Below are 12,363 nucleotides of genomic sequence, written 5' to 3' on the forward strand. Positions count from 1 at the left end.
CGCAACAAAGCCTCCTTCACTCACGCCGCCAAACTTACCCTAGTAAAACTGACTATCCTACCGATCCTCGACTTCGGCGATGTCATCTACAAAATGGCTTCCAATACTCTACTCAGCAAACTGGATGCAGTTTATCACAGTGCCATCCACTTTGTTACTAAAGCACCTTATACCACCCACCACTGCGACCTGTATGCTCTAGTCGGCTGGCCCTCGCTACATATTCGTCACCAGACCCACTGGCCCCAGGTCATCTACAAGTCCATGCTAGGTAAAGCTCCGCCTTATCTCAGTTCACTGGTCAAGATGGCAACACCCACCCGTAGCACGCACTCCAGCAGGTGTATCTCACTGATCATCCCTAAAGCCAACACCTCATTTGGCCGCCTTTCCTTCCAGTTCTCTGCTGCCTGTTACTGGAACGAATTGCAAAAATCGTTGAAGTTGGAGACTTTTATCTTCCTCACCAACTTTAAATATTTGCTATCTGAGCAGCTAACCGATCGCTGCAGCTGTACATAGTCCATCTGTAAATAGCCCACCCAATTTACCTACCTCATCCCCATACTGTTTTTATTTATTTACTTTTCTGCTCTTTTGCACACCAGTATCTCTACCTGCACATGACCATCTGATCATTTATCACTCCAGTGTTAATCTGCTAAATTGTAATTATTCGCCTACCTTCTCATGCCTTTTGCACACAATGTATATAGACTCTTTAAAAAAAATTATACTGTGTTATTGACTTGTTTATTGTTTACTCCATGTGTAACTCTGTGTTGCTGTCTGTTCACACTGCTATGCTTTATCTTGGCCAGGACGCAGTTGTACATGAAAACTTGTTCTCAACTAGCCTACCTGGTTAAATAAAGGTGAAATAAAAAATGAAAAAAATGTAAAGATAAAAGGGGAAACTTAGTTAGTTTCTAGTAATATCTCCTCCTTCAGTCGTCGTCTTCTTCTTCTTCTTCGGACTTTATATGGTGGTTGGCAAACATATTTAAGGTGCATTACCACCACCAACTGGACTGGACTGTGGACCTCAGTTCATCTTGCAATCACCCATGTGGGTATATGCTCCTAAAAACCAATGAGGAGATGGGAGAGGCGGGACTTGCCATGCGTTAAGCGTCAAAAATAGAACCATGTTCTATTTTAGCGCCTGGCAACGCAAACGCTAGTTGACGCGAGCGAGCAGTTTGGATGAAATTATTGAATAACATGTATGTGTACATTTATTTTGCAATGCTCATGCACGTAACGCAGGTGGTGTGGTCAGCATGTTAGTGAGTTTGGGCATTGATGTTGGGCGATTAGTCCTGGTTCGCAGTTGGTGTTCCAATTCATCACAAAGGTGTTCGATGGAGATGAGGTCAGGGCTCTGCGCAGACCAGTCAAGTTCTTCCACACCGATCTCAACAAATAATTTCTGTATGGACCTCGCTTTGTGCACATGGTCATTGTCATGCTGAAACAGGAAAGGGTCTTCCCCCAAACTGTTGTCGCCTAGAATGTCATTGTATGCATTGTAGGCCTACCATGAACAACAATAAACAACCCCAGACCATTATCCCTCCTCCACCAAACTTTACATTTGGCACTATGCATCGGGGCAGGTAGCATTCTCCTGGTATCCGCCAAACCCAAATTCGTCCGTCGGACTGCCAAATGGTGAAGCGTGATTCATCACTCCAGAGAATGCATTTTCACTGCTCCAGAGTCCAATGGCAGCGAGCTTTATACCTTTCCAGTCGACACTTGGCATTGATCTTAGGCTTGTGTGCAGATGCTCGGCCATGGAAACCCATTTCCTGAAACTCACGACGAACAGTTCTTGTGTTGACGTTGCTTTGGAAAATCGGTAGTGAGTGTTGCAACCGAGGACAGACCATTTTTATGCGCTAAGTGTATCAGCACTCAGTGGTCACATTCTGTGAGCTTGTGAAGCTTACCACTTTGAAGCTGAACCATTGATGCTCCTAGAAGTTTCCACTTCAATAACAGCACTTACAGTTGACCGGGGCAGCTCTGGCAGGGCAGAAATTTGATAAACTGACTTGTTGAATATCAAGCATAATAAGATATTATTCCGAATTAATGTATTCAAATATAACCTAAAACGTGTTTAAATCACCTCATGAAGAATGTGTTTGTCCTCGTGTCCTCAGAATGTGCCATTTGGCTGCCCAATAGGCATTCTCATGAGAGAGAACCATGTAAACACAAGGAGAGAACTGAGCAAATTAGGCTGCATATCACTGAAAGATGTTATCTACGTTTTTGATGTCATTGATGTGTTTTCAATGTGTTTCTTATTTAAATGCTAGTTTTGCCATATGTGCGTAATTTGGCTATAGCTTACTATAAATATACATTTCGTGTGTATGTTGTGTGTGCACGTGTCAGTTCAATGTCTAGGTTTGATTTACATTTAGTTGAGTTGTCAACTAACGTGAATTCAACATGAAAAAAAATCGCCATGTTAGATTTAGTTAATGGTTGGGTGAAAATGTTACTTTTTGCAAATCTAATTAGTTTTCCACGTTGATTCAACCTCAACACATTGATATTTGGGGTTGAAATGAGATGGAAACAATGTTGATTCACCCAGCTGTTACCCAGTGGCTGGTTGTTTAGCATGATAGGCAGGTTAAGAGAGAACTTGTTTGTTCTTGGTCAGCAACTACGCCATCCAGAAAGGAACTTCCTTCCTTGATCAATCGAAGACATGGAGGGAGGCTTATATAAATGGGAGTTATCGGCAGTCTTAACGTTCATTCTGCAACTCAAGCCATGCCTAATAGACGAGTAGCCTACATCTAAATTATATGCGATTTTTTATATTTAGTTTGAGGCGTAGGAGATTGTTTAAAAAAAATGGGGGATACAGTAGCAATACTCGTTGCCCTGACGTTCCTTTTGAGAGTGAACGGGGAAGCCCCCCTCGTCGGATACTGCATGGGGAAGCAGTGCTTTGCCGTTTTCCAGGACCAAGCTAACTTTGGAACCGCTCAAAAACGTTGTGAGGAAAATAATAATGGATATTTAATGACAGTTCGATCTTTGATATCACATAGCATCCTTTTAATATTACTTGGTATTCATACAGGAGATTTTTGGATTGGTTTACATTTACCAAGCGGGCAATGCCCCGACCAAGCATCGTTTTTACGAGGGTACAGGTGGATAACTGGAGATAATGAAACCAAATTCCAGAACTGGGGGCGCTTTGAAGATGTCTGTTCTTCAAAATGTATTTCGGTATCAAAATACGACTTTGTGTGGAAGGAACAACCATGCGAAAGTAAAGTAGATGGATATATTTGTGAATATAAACTTGACAGTCCCTGCCAACATGTAATTGTAAAAGGGGACGAATCAGTTCTGTATGAGACTCCGTTGGGATTCAAGGGCGAGAACCTACTGACATTACCCCTCGGAACCACTGCAACGCTCAAATCCATCGGGTCGAAGTATATCTGTCTATCTGAACAGTGGCTACAAGCACCGTGGAGTTGCGAGGTATTCAAAGGTGGCTGTGCGCATGACTGTTCCTCAGTCAATACTAAACCTGTATGCACCTGCCCACCTGGAAAAACTCTCCAGGACAATAACGTCACATGTGAAGATGCGCAAAATGACCCCTGCCTTGACTCAGGATGCGCACATCTCTGCCAAAAAAAAGATGACAGCTACACTTGCATGTGTCAGCATGGGTATGCACTGGCAGAAGATGGGAAGCATTGCAAAGACATTAATGATTGTGTCGATAACAGACAGTGCCCTGGACATAACATTAAGTGTGTCAATACTGTTGGTGGATTTAAATGCGAATGCCATAAGGGATATGTGTTTGAAAATGACAAATGCGTCGATGAAGATGAATGCTCCATGGGTCCATGTGACCACGAATGCAGAAACACAATAGGCAGTTACAATTGCTCCTGTTGGGATGGATTCATAAGAATGACCGAAGACACCAACCGGTGCCAATTTGTTTGTTTAGCCGAGTGTTCCCCAGAATGTGACCCAAGTAAACCACATCATTGCAACTGTCCAAATGGTTACATACTCGATGACAAAAATGGGAAGTCAATTTGTGTTGACATAGATGAATGTGAGATGGATGAGTGCCATCATAATTGTACAAATACGTATGGAGGTTACCTGTGTTCTTGTGATGAGGGATTCGACTTGGTTGGTTTCAATGATTGTGTTGAGAGAGAACCGTCAAATGTTTCAGGTTTTACCATACCATTTACACCATTTGTTAAGCATCCAACTGAGCGCCCTTCCACTGTAAAGGCTGGGGGTCTTCTTGGAATTATAGTATGCATTGTCATTGTTATTTTGGTGATGGTTGTACTTATTCACCTGATACTAAAACGTCGAGGTAATTTAGACATTGCTTTCGAAAGCCAAGATTTTGGTAATCACGATTTGCAACAAGTCACAATGGATAAGTACAAAACATTATCATTTGACAGACAGTAGATATAGGACAATCAAAATTTTGTTGGATAACTTTGTCATTTTCATTGTCATTACCTTTTTACACGTCTGCAAAGGAGAATCAGATGTTTGAATGTTTTATATTTTTATTTCATACAGTTGTAGTAAACCTATCATAAATGTAATGGCTCCATAAGCATCTCATTACTGAAAATGCAGACCTGTCTAAGTAACCAATACAAAGTAGGCCTATAACTTGCAAATTATAATTTCTTCTTTTATATATACACTACCGTTCAAAAGTTTGAGGTCACTTAGAAATGTCCTTGTTTTTGAAAGAAAAGCACATGTTTTGTCCATTAAAATAACATAAAATTGATCAGAAATACAGTGTAGACCCCAAACGTTTGAACGGTAGTGTATATTAAATTGTCATTATTTGTGCGTCTTTTACGTTCTCACCACAATACCCAATCTTTTGTGAAGTGTGACCCCTTGTGGGCTCTGAAAGAGGTTGCTTTCTGATGACGCTTATTTATCCTTATCGCTTAATAGTCAGCCTTTTTTCTTTGACTATAGCAAGGTTTCCAATCAATTGGCAACAGATTTTCGTGTGAATATTCTAGAATCTGCATAAGGAAAATATCTGCATTTTCCCACTAGTGGTATTTTACCGCCTGCATTGCTTGCTGTTTGGGGTTTTAGGCTGGGTTTCTGTACAGCACTTTGAGATATCAGCTGATGTAAGAAGGGCTATATAAATTCACTTGCCTGGCCAATTGTAAGCCGCCCTATGGGACTCCCAATCACGGCCGGTTGTAATACAGCCTGGAATCGAACCAGGGTCTGTAGTGACGCTTCTAGCACTGAGATCAAATCGAACCAGGGTCTGTAGTGATTTGATCTCAGTGCTAGAGGCGTCACTACAGACTTCTGCTGTGGCTGCATCACAGTAAATGCTGTACAGCCACAGCAGATGTCGGATTGACCATGCAGAGCCTTTAAGGCTAATGCCATCACTCCAGTCCTCGAGTAAGCACAGCAGTACACAGTTTTATTGTAGCCCAGGACAAGTACACCTGATTCAACTTGTCACTTAATGAACGGTGCAGAATTATTATTTTTACTACAGATGGCTACATTGGTCCAGTAATGCAGGACTATTAAAGGCCCAGTGTACGACTTTTGTGAAAAAAACATATGTATTACTATTTTTGATTTATTCCGATTTTTTAGGGGGTGCTGCAGCACCCTCAGGACCCCTACTTCCTGCTGATATGGGTTATTATATCAATATTTGCACACACAATGTTTGCACTGCTATTTCTCATGTAATTAATTTTACTGACAAAAAGTTAACACACATATGGAACGAACAAATGATCTGTCCGCATTTATAAAATTGTACCAAAACTTCCTGTTTTCATTACAGCTGTCAGGATTTGTATTTGTTTTATAAGGTAGGACTTTACTCACATAAAAACATGGTTATAGGTACACATATAATCCATAGTAGATGTCTTCAGACCCAATATGCATAAATACTTTTTTAAAAGAAGGAGACCCATTCCGAATGGACCTGAAGACAGTCAGACCCGTTCCGAAAAGGACCGTGGAAAACAGACCCGTGCTGATTCGGATCAGAGAGACCCGTTCAGATCCGAGAGTAAGAGAGATAAAGAAACCTCCGACTAAAACAATAGTTGTCTACCTCACGGTTCAGCTGCCGGATATTTGAGCAATAAATGTATCAAGGCATGGCATGCATATAGGCCTAGGAGTCCAAAGTATAATATTCATATTTAAAATTGTAAAAAACATATTAAAGGAGACAAGTTTAGGCCTAGCCCTGGAGAGACCGAGAGAAAGATAGAGATATGCCTGCGCCATGTTCCCAACATCAACATGGATTTCTTTATTGTCAGATAGGCTACTACTGCTATACAGATACATATAGGCGTAAAGAAGGAGGCTAATTCGTTAATTTTCGAATATAGAATATATTTTATAAAAGATAAGCATTATATTGTTAGATTAAGGGAGTAGGCTAACTCTGGTAGTCCTAAAACATTCTTCCTCACATCAAATTCAACTGTCGGAGTCAGTTAGAGTGCAGGTGTGTACTGCCTTCATAGCCCTGCTGTAGGTACTGTAAGCCTAATAATATCCATACCACACCAAACCTTCACAAAAGTTGCTTACTTTTGATATTACCCTAATAAAGTTAAGTCAGTGTTTATCGGGAAAATACGAACAGGGTATTATATTGCAGCATTAAATTCATTACCAACAAAGGCATACCAAACAAATGACAGCAATTGGCTAATGCTATTTATTTTTACAACATTTTTACTTTTAACCTTAAACTAAATATGGAGCACAAAATTAAATAAAGAACTTAATTTAGCCCATTAAACTTTCTGAACAAAATGAAACAAAACACCTTTTGCATAGGCTATTTAAATTATTAAATGTTCCTAAAATAATGACAGATTTCCAAAAGCTAAATGTTGTTACTCGTTGCCAACTGAGGTCCAATTCCTTTAATTTGGCTTTTGGAAATCTGTCATGTTCACAAAGATCAGTGCAGGTTGAATTCCTTTCATCTGGTTACCATACAGATCTAGTGATACCAAGGAGACCAGTGGTCTGAGATAGTCACCTTGTAACACAGATTCAGTCAGGTCACAATTATTTAGCGAGAGAGTTCACATCATAGTCACATCCTAAATAGGATGAAAAGCTTATGTGAAGATGATTTGCTTGGCTTTCAAGGCAAACACTTTCAGCTACTTGACTTGAGCAGCATCCAACTGAATAGTATGACTCAATGTGGCTTTGACTGGGAAATATGCAGAAATCCCTTACGGAACATGTCCATGGAGATACTTGACTTACCGTCCAATGGATTCAATGTGGACAAGGCAAAACTGTTTTTCAGTGCAATCCGAGGAACCAATATTCCCCATCTTATTCTGGAACACAGCACCATGGGGAAATCATTTTGTTTCAGCGACGTCAAAGACCCAGACAGGAAAACATTGAGGGCTTGAAGAATAGTGGTGTCAAGATTCTAGATTTGTCCAAATGCTTTATTTTTACTTTGCAATATGCAGTATTCAGTCCACTGAGAGAGGTACAGGACTTAACAATAGCCCAAAACAAAATGAACAAGATTGAGTTTTTTGGCCTACAATGGCTGAACCTGTCACACAATCTTATAGGGGAAATCTATTCTTACACATTTGAAAATCTACCCAGTATTTTAGAACTAGACTTATCTTACAACCATATTGGTGCATTGGGATATCAAGCATTTACAGGACTTCCACACCTGCAAGTCCTTGATCTTACAGAAAACTTTTTTCGTGATCTAGGTACAAATGGTTACCTTGCACCACTCCCAAACATCCAACTTCTTCGTTTGACTGATAATAAGATCACATCCTTAGAAGGCCTCGCTGGCTTTGCTGATAGTATGATCATACTTAATATTCAAAACAACAGGGTAACTCATTTAGAGGATGTATATATACATTGTTTTAGCTAAATGAATGCATATAGCTTCTCTGGTATGGTAACAACTTCAAAAAGTGGTGCACCGTTAACAATAATATTTCAGTGCCAGCTGTGAACTATTTAAAGTTGCTTGAGCTAAGGAACACCGCTCTGCAGGTGATATGGGCACGGGGAGAGTGTTTGCATGTTTTTGAAAATCCTGCCAACCTTTTTAGTCTGGATTTAAGCTTGAACTCCCTGCAGGCTCTCCCAGATGGTATATTTAAAGGCCTGATCTCTCTGGAAGAGATGAGATCTCCACTTCAACTTCCTCACATACCTCCAATCAGACATTTTCCCAGAGACTCTCAAAACACTTCACCTCTCTTACAATTCCTGGCCTCTCCTGACCCAGCCGCTTTCCATTCTCTCAGCTGGATCAACCTGTGTAGGAATCGATTCCACTGTGACTGCGGCCTGGAGGACTTTCTGACGTGGCTGAACAGGACTAACGTGCCTTTTCCAGACCCTGGCGTGGATGAATTCAGCTGTGATTTTTCCTCAAATCTCCATGGCATCAGCCTGTTGAATTACATCAGTCATATCATGTGAGTAGAATGACGAGGGGCTGGTTCAGGAGCTGAGACTCTCGCTCTTTGTCTGCTCAGCCCTGATCACCGTCGGAACGATTGTTTTAGCCCTGTCTCCGTGGATACTTCTTAGAAGTTTACAAAAAGGTGATCGCCAGGATCCTGGAGGGCCCTAGGAAGGATCATCCTGCTGATGGGCCCCGGTAGGACGCTTACTTATGCTTCAGCAACAACGAATACAAGTGGGTAGAAACTGCCCTGTTGAAGAAGCTTGACTTTCAGTTGGCAGAGTGCAACATCCTCCACTGCTGCTTCGAGGCCAGAGACTTCATCCCAGGTGAAGATCACCTGTCCAACATCAGGGACTCCATATGGGGGAGCAGGAAGACTGTGTGTATCGTGTCTAAAGAGTTCCTTAAGGACGGCTGGTGCCTGGAGGCCTTTACCCTGGCTCCGAGCAGGATGCTGGAGGAGCTCAGAGATGTTCTCATCATGGTGATCGTGGGGAAAGTCCCCCATTACGGACTGATGAAATGCGAAGCCATTAGGACCTTTCTCCAGAAGAGGGAGTATCTACAGCGGCCGGAGGACACACAGGACATAGAATGGTTTTATGAGAAGCTTATGTCCAAGATTCTTAACGACAGGAAGATCAAAAAGGACACAGCCAAAGATAACAATGGTGATATCACACTTGTAAATATGCAAGCAGTTGGAACTTAAAGATGCACTCTCCAACTTTTGTATGATTTCAGGCAGCAGTTTTGAAAGTGGTGCTCACATTTTTTGTTGTTGCAATTCCTATCATATATTACAAATCCAATTCTTACTATATGTTACAAACACAGGAGGCTGCTGAGGGGAGAACGGCTCATAATAATGTCCAGAACGAAGCAAATGGAATGGCTAGAAATACATGGAAACCAACGCTGGGCCAAATGCCAATTTGAACTATGGGACTCCCAAGTTGTGATACAAGTTGTGAGACAGCCTGGATTTGAACCAGGGTGTCTGTAGTGACACCTCATGCACTGAAATGCAGTGCTTTAGACATCTGCGCCACTCAGGAGCCCCTTCACTGTATTGTGAACTGTATTTTGAAATATGACATCATTTTTTGACTGTACAACATAAATCATTGTTACCATATTGATTACAGTCAAAACACAAGCATTTTCGCTACACCCGCAATAACATCTGCTAAACACGTGTATGTGACCAATTTAAATTGCATTTGAATGGAGAGGGTCCTCTGTATTTTGGCATAGCTCATTTTTTTACCACTAGATGGTAGACTCAACCTGTATTCACCAATCTTGGTCCTGTGAAATATGACCTGTTTAGTGTGTTTTATAGTGTGTACGTTGCAATTCTCTCCTATTATACATTTACACATTGTAATATAATTATTGTAAGAATTGTATTACTTTTAATGAAAACCATTAACACTTCAACAGCACTACTCTTATAAATTTGAATCATTCTGTGAACTTTTATACTGACTGCATTCTTTCACTTGTTCAGTCACTGTTTTTTTTAAATCCCCTATCTCCTCCCTATTTCCTCAATATAGAGTGTATGTCTGAAAACAGGATGCCACTGGACAGAGAAACTTCCTTCTGTAAGTATTTTTTATTTTTTTATTCAGATCCCCATTAGCTGTTGCTGATGTAGCAGCAACTCTATCTGGGATCCAAGTAAGGAGGAGCTGAGAATCAACTCATCCTCTCTCAGCAGTCACAGTGTTTGGGACTTGCATACGGAAACCTCTCCTGACCTGTGGTAATTAACACCACACATGTTTAGACCTCTATTTTCAAGGACCCTAGAATTCAATTTAAAAAGATTAGCAAATATTTACCAAGTAAATAAACTGCAGGTCTCCCCTTTCAAGTTATTTCAGGGATACGTGGTGTTTGTGGAACACAGGCGCACGCCGGTCAGATTACCCTCACAAGAAAATGTAATAAACACTGCCCCCTAACCATAGCCAATATTTGGCCTCTGTTAAAACAAATATAATATACCTTCCGTGCAAGCTGAAGTGAAATCCATTGACCGGAGTGGCCAATCTACAGTGAGCTGCCCTGATGTATGAAGGCACCCATGGTGGAGACCTAAGACCAGGGAACACAGAACATCCAGTCTGGGTCGTATGAAGCCCATCAGTTCAGTATAACAGGAGCTCTCATGCGAATCCCTCTAACGCCTCACTTTCCCCCTTGGTGATTAAACTTACGCAATGTGTTTTTAAGGGTTTGCTTGTAGGTTTGTATGGTGTTTGTGTGTATGGGATTTGGGAGGGCGGGGGTGGGCAGATACATAGGGGCAATTCCACGAGAACGGAATTACGCTGAGACTCTGATATTTTACTTTAAAATGTATGCCAAGTTAAGAACCTAAGTCAGTGTAATTCTGTTACCATGGAATTGCCCATATCAAAACAGAGGTCAGTAGTGACGTACAGTGGTACCTTTGACTTGTATCTCTATTTCGGAAGGGGATAAGGGAAAATAATATTGAAACATTTCCATTTAAAGCCACAGAGGCCTGTTTCTTCCAGTTTTCTGTACTTGCTGACTGCAGAAACATTTAGGCACTGGTAGCCTACCCAACCCAGGTTAGAGGCCCTGTGGTAGTAAAGGAGTTGATGGAGCATCTACAGTCAACTTCTCTGAGTGCTGTCTGTCCTCGGAGAGAAAGACGGGCCTGAGTGGCCATCAAGAGCATGGAGTTTTAATAGAGCATAACTGCTTTCCCATCTACCCCTGGGGCTCCGGCTGTAAGTGTTTGGTACAGGGACGTATCTTATGTTTCCGCCAGAGGATCAGCCTTCACATTCCAGAAAGGAAAGGAAAGGAAAGGCAGGGAAGGGGAGAGGACCTATTTCCCAATTGACCCTTCGGAAACAGGTGTTTTCTGCACTTGAAACACTGGTGTAGCCTTGCCAACGTGAAAAGAGAGAGAGAGCAGAGGGATAAAGGATTAGGAAATTATTCCTGCCTCCGTCACCTGTTTTTCTAGCTATATCTCACCTACAGTTTAAAGTTCTACATTATTCAAGTTATCTCCCCAGGTAGACACTTCCTACGAGACTGCAAGAGCAGCCAACTTTATGAAAATAAGTGCATTTTTGATACCAGGAAGTTTATATACAGTGCCTTGCAAAAGTATTCATCCCCTCCTATTTTGTTGCATTACAACCTGTAATTTAAATGTATTTTTACTTGGATTTCATGTAACGGACATACACAAAATAGTCCAATTTGGTGAAGTGAAAGTGGTGTGCGCATATGTATTCACCCCCTTTGCTATGAAGCCCCTAAATAAGATCTGTTGCAACCAATTACCTTCAGAAGTCAAATAATTAGATAAATAAAGTCCACCTGTGTGCAATGTAAGTGTCACACGATCTTAGTAAAGGCCCCAGAGTCTGCAACACCACTAAGCAAGGGGCACCACCAAGCAAGCGGCACCATGAAGACCAAGGAGCTCTCCAAACAAAATAACTCTGATGATCTTTGCCTGATAAATGGTTACATTGTAACCGGGGGTTGACACCTCATTACTCAGGAAGAAGACCTTCAGACTACTCAGTCTATATCATGAAGGGCTAGCCGTTCATCTGTATACTCCGAATATTAGGCAGAGAATGATGTGTGATAAACCTACAGGTAAGTACCAAAATAATGGAAACACTTGAGTAAATGAGGGATACACAGTATATTGAAAGCAGGTTCTTTTACACAGGTGTGGTTCCTGAGTTAATTAAAGATGCATTATGCAGAATGTGCTCCGCCATTGGCTAATAGTTTGCCTA

At 41.3% G+C, this 12,363-nt stretch overlaps 1 protein-coding gene and 1 pseudogene across 1 annotated transcript; both read left to right on the forward strand.

Moving 5' to 3' along the window:
- The first annotated feature begins 2,762 nt into the window (after positions 1–2,762).
- Positions 2,763–4,640, forward strand: LOC149984121 (thrombomodulin-like). The gene has a single exon (XM_090232908.1). The coding sequence runs from the start codon at positions 2,881–2,883 to the stop codon at positions 4,495–4,497; it is 1,617 nt and encodes a 538-aa protein (XP_090089034.1). The 5' UTR covers positions 2,763–2,880; the 3' UTR covers positions 4,498–4,640.
- Positions 4,641–6,028: 1,388 nt separating this feature from the next.
- Positions 6,029–9,314, forward strand: LOC110521058 (toll-like receptor 5; annotated as a pseudogene).
- Positions 9,315–12,363: the final 3,049 nt, after the last annotated feature.

The sequence above is a fragment of the Oncorhynchus mykiss genome, chromosome 4 (assembly GCF_057628025.1).
Source record: "Oncorhynchus mykiss isolate SJ-2025 chromosome 4, ASM5762802v1, whole genome shotgun sequence".
Taxonomy (NCBI): domain Eukaryota; kingdom Metazoa; phylum Chordata; class Actinopteri; order Salmoniformes; family Salmonidae; genus Oncorhynchus; species Oncorhynchus mykiss.

Coding starts and splice junctions, on each gene's coding strand:
- LOC149984121 (XM_090232908.1), top strand. CDS start 2,881: ATGGGGGATACAGTAGCAATACTCGTTGCCCTGACGTTCCTTTTGAGA.